Genomic DNA, 4,220 nt, shown 5'->3' with positions numbered 1-4,220 from the left:
GGACCGCTGTCATCAGATGTGCTTCTATTGTAAAGGAGAGTGAGAAAACTGGTGAATTAAGGAGCAGAGAACATAAAGACAAAAGCAAAACCACTGAGGACATTTTTTAAATAGTCAAAAGGAAATATAAAATTAGAAGCAGAAATCAATTAATATTTAAAAAAACACTATACAAGGGAAAGGATGAACAGTGTTGAAAACTACTACTTTGTAAAGGCTAAATAGTTTGGCAATATTGCTCAGGAAAAATAGCACCCAAATCCACTGAATCAGAGATACCTGGGGAACAGAGCGATTAAGAAACACCTGGAAAATAATTTGAGAGACATTAAAATTTCACATGCAATTTAGCAATCTATCTTATAATATAACTTACCAATCTTAATTAAGAAAATATTAGTAAACATGATAATTTGACTAATTGAATCAATGATTTGTACTCTATCACATTACTTAAGAGCACCAAACCAAACAATTATGCAGTGGAATTATGCCATTTTCAAAATAGATAATTTCTAACTTTGATAAATTTTCCAGAAAAATAGAAATATAAGAAACCCTTTCCAGCTTATTTTATGAGGTTGCTCTAAAGTTGTGGTGAAGTCAGCAGGTAGAGAATTTCTAAACCAATTTCTATTATTTTACTTATGACTTTTGCATTTTTGTTTGTTACTAACAAGAATCTTTAAAAATGTAATAATTATATATTCTAGGATAAGACAAGGTTATACCAAAGAAGAAAATTTCATTAAGTAACAATGGAATATTAGAACAGTAATGGAACCTACACACCAAGAGGAAAATTTGTAGGATTCTGCAGTTCAGAATGGACCAAAAGCTTCCAGAACACAGTTTACTTACTGGTAAAATATCAGAAGTATTGAATTTTAGAATTAACTCAAGGAGAGCAGAACTCATATAATATCTATATAGCTTTTATAGTGGGAGCTCAGATTAATACAATAAAATAGAAAAATAAGAAAATGAAAGTGGTACTTTTGTGTATAAAGAGACAAAAAATGACAGCATACTTTCTACAAGAGTATTTACAGACAAAATAAGAGATGTTGACACATTTCCTGGATTCAATTAATATATAATAATAGCATATATGCATAATTAATAACATTAGTTAAAAATTATCCTTCACAAAGTCACAAAGTACTCTTAAGTATTTGAGTATTGGGATGTATACTACATGTAAAATTCCCCGAATGACAGAAGACAATGTAAATAGAGAAATAAAAAGAACTGAGTAAGCAGAAAGATACATCACGTTCATGGCTGGCAGAGTCAAGATCAAAAATACGTCCATCTCCTCTATCTGGGTCATGTACAGTGAGATCCTCACCAGAGTTAAATGCAAAGAAGGTGCTTTGTGTTTCATATTTGAACTTGTGGACAAGCTTTTCATGAAAATCATCTGTCCACTGACAAACTGCTAGAACACATATCTTTTTTTTAAGATGGGTGTTTCACTCTATAGCACAGCCTGACCTTGAACTCATGGTGATCCCCCTGTCTCAGCCTCTCTGGTGCTGTGATTACAGGAATAAGTAACTCTATCTTAGAGTGCTTGTCTTTATAAAGCACAGACTTGGACATACGATTTCTTTTAGAAATGTTGATCCCTCAAATTCAAGATAAAATTATCAAAATCTCAAACAAAACTCATAGACACTCCATGGCATGATACAGGCCTGTCTTGACCCTTATCTACTGCTTTCAGCTGGTAATCAGGCTTCTGTAATTCTTATTAGGTATAATATTAACATGCAAGGGGTCTTCAGTACAGTCTGTAGTATAAGAGGCATTTGACTCTAGTCTGAGTGTAGTGTGGTGAACAGTCTGAACGCTGCTAGAGGCCAATTTTCTGACTTACTGGGTATTTTGTAAGCAACATGACTAGAGTAACATGGAAAATCATGTTCTAGTTTGTAAGATTAAAGTTTCTGATTCTTTATTTCTTGACTTCCCTGTTTGATTAATCTCCACACCTAGTAAGGGATTTAATTAAGAAATATTAGGCAACTGCAGCTTTAGGTGTACTTACACACCTCACCGTTCCAGGTATATTGAAGGTATTCGTTTAAGTACAATTTTAACAATTTAAAACTTTCCTATTCCCCTTCCTTCTTCAGGTTTGGGTTCTTTCTACCCAAATGATTTTAGACTCACTCCAGCAGAAGTGGGCTTCCTGATGAACTGTGAGGTAAAGCAATACATATGGCGCTCACCCATAGTTTGAGCCACATCTACCTAATTGCCTGAATTTGCACTTGACTTTCTGCCAATCCTTCCTACCCCATTCATTACTTCACTGGTAAATTTGCTTTCATTAAGTCATCTTTTTTGGGGGGGGGGTGGTTAAAAAGACAATGGCTCCTTTACTTGAAGTTTGACATTACACAATGACACATATTCAAAGATGTAACAAAGTAGTTTATTTCCTTGTTTTTCGCTTGAATAACTATTTAGACCCAACAGGGCCTGTAGAAAAAGTTGCCTTTTAGAAATTTGAACTGTGAAATTCCAAATGCAGATAATAGATCTACCATAGTATCGAATAAAATATGTTAGAAGATTGATGTGTTCCAATCACAAAATAACTTATTGGCTATGTTTTCCTGTGGTGTACTTGATGGTCAGGCAGGTGGGAGAGGGGCAAGGCTTTCTAAAATACTTTTTGAATCTTTTGCTCTATGATGTAAACAATAATAAAGATAAAGGAAGAAGTTAACTTCAATTAACTTTCACTAAGCAAAACACAGAATAACAAGAAATGGTTTGCAAAGAAAAGGCAAAAGGGAATAGGGACTACACAGGTGGGATGCAAAATTTAAAAATTGTCATGACAGGCTGTCTTAACAATGGAAATAACTTACAGTCTTTACAGGTGGAGGAAGCACACCATCATCTGAGAGTATCTGACTTTGAATGAACTCATGACAAGTGTCCCAGGGAGCCCACAAACACACCACAAAGGGGTCACTTTACACCAGGACTCATGAGTAGCAACTGTTCTTGAAAGAAACATATTTCTGTCCAGGGAATCCGAGCCATTCCAAAGGATTTAATGAATTACAGGGGTATGTAGGTCAGTCACATCTGTTCTGAAACGAGATACCTTTTCCTGTTTCTACACTGAGTAACCCGTAACCCTATTAGCTTCAATCTTAAAGATTTTTCCTGTTTGATTAGCTGTGCAACAGTCTGGGCCTTTGCGTATATCTCAGCACATGGAACTCATCCGTTTTATTATTTGCTCTCCATAAGCACAAAGAAGAAAGATGCAAAAGCACAAGAGAAATCAGATCTGTGTTAGGTTCGAAGGTCTTATTTTTATGGCCTGTCCTAACAGATGCCTGTGGAAGATAAGTGGGTCTAAACTGACAGCTATCACCTTTCCAAGATGGAGTGTTACCAGTACTCTCCTTTTCAATTATTAGCTTCCACTGCCTTCTGTGTCAAAGGAGAGAAGCAAGCCTCTCCCTTTCTCAGAGGCAGGCACACACTTGCATCATAAGCATTTGATGTCTATTACATAGATGCACCGAGAACCAGAGGTAAGGATTCCTTCTCCAAAATCTTATTTGAAAGCATAACAATTGGTTTGCTAAGTTCAGAGGGGAAGGATTAAAATGAGGGCTGCACAAATCTAAAACAAAGACAGACAGGGAAGCCAGTGGAAGGGAATGAATGGTGGGAAAGTCTCACATCCTATAGGGAGCTTAAAAGAAGGCTTGGGGTTAAAGCAGCTGGTTTGTATTCCATTCCCTACAGCCTTCTTTTGCACAAACGATGAAATGTCACATAGTGAGAAAGAAACAAGCACCCACCCCCATTTATATGCCCTTAGATCTTACCTGTGAATAGACAAGGTTTTGCCAGTGTTGTGAAGCAGGGTAATTTCCACCCGGAAATCTCGCGAGGCTAGCCTGCAGAAGCGTTGAGCTTCTCATTAAAGACTTCACGTCAAGCTGCAAGAATTTGTCAGGATGGTTGTTATTTGGCAAAACAGAAAGATCCATGTCTCCCTTCATCTACCATGTAAACAAAGCAAGCGAAGCTGCCCCTGTCAGGCGCCTCCATTATTAATGAGGCTGAGGATGCTGCAGCTGGCAACTGATGCCAGGTCTCCGCAGCACACAAAAGCCACTTTCTAAAGGCCACGTCAGCACACATTGCCCTTCCTGCCTTATACACCACACACACACACA

General features: G+C 37.1%; 1 protein-coding gene across 2 annotated transcripts in view; it reads right to left on the bottom strand.

The window, feature by feature from the left end:
- Minar2 (membrane integral NOTCH2 associated receptor 2) overlaps positions 1–4,220 on the bottom strand; it is an 18,419-nt gene that overhangs the window by 13,982 nt on the left and 217 nt on the right. The window contains exon 2 of one of the 2 annotated variants that reach the window (XM_008854347.2): positions 3,867–3,980. In XM_008854347.2, the coding sequence (XP_008852569.1) occupies positions 3,867–3,962 (96 nt within the window). In that variant the 5' untranslated portion in view covers positions 3,963–3,980. Of the gene's footprint in view, positions 1–3,866; positions 4,156–4,220 lie in introns of those variants that run through there. The other variant, XM_008854346.2, reaches the window with a different exon arrangement.

Source organism: Nannospalax galili, unplaced genomic scaffold, assembly GCF_000622305.1.
Source record: "Nannospalax galili isolate Female #2095 unplaced genomic scaffold, S.galili_v1.0 scaffold427, whole genome shotgun sequence".
Classification (NCBI taxonomy): domain Eukaryota; kingdom Metazoa; phylum Chordata; class Mammalia; order Rodentia; family Spalacidae; genus Nannospalax; species Nannospalax galili.
The sequence above is the reverse complement of the archived record's forward strand: the minus strand, read 5'-3'. Positions and strand labels throughout refer to the sequence as shown.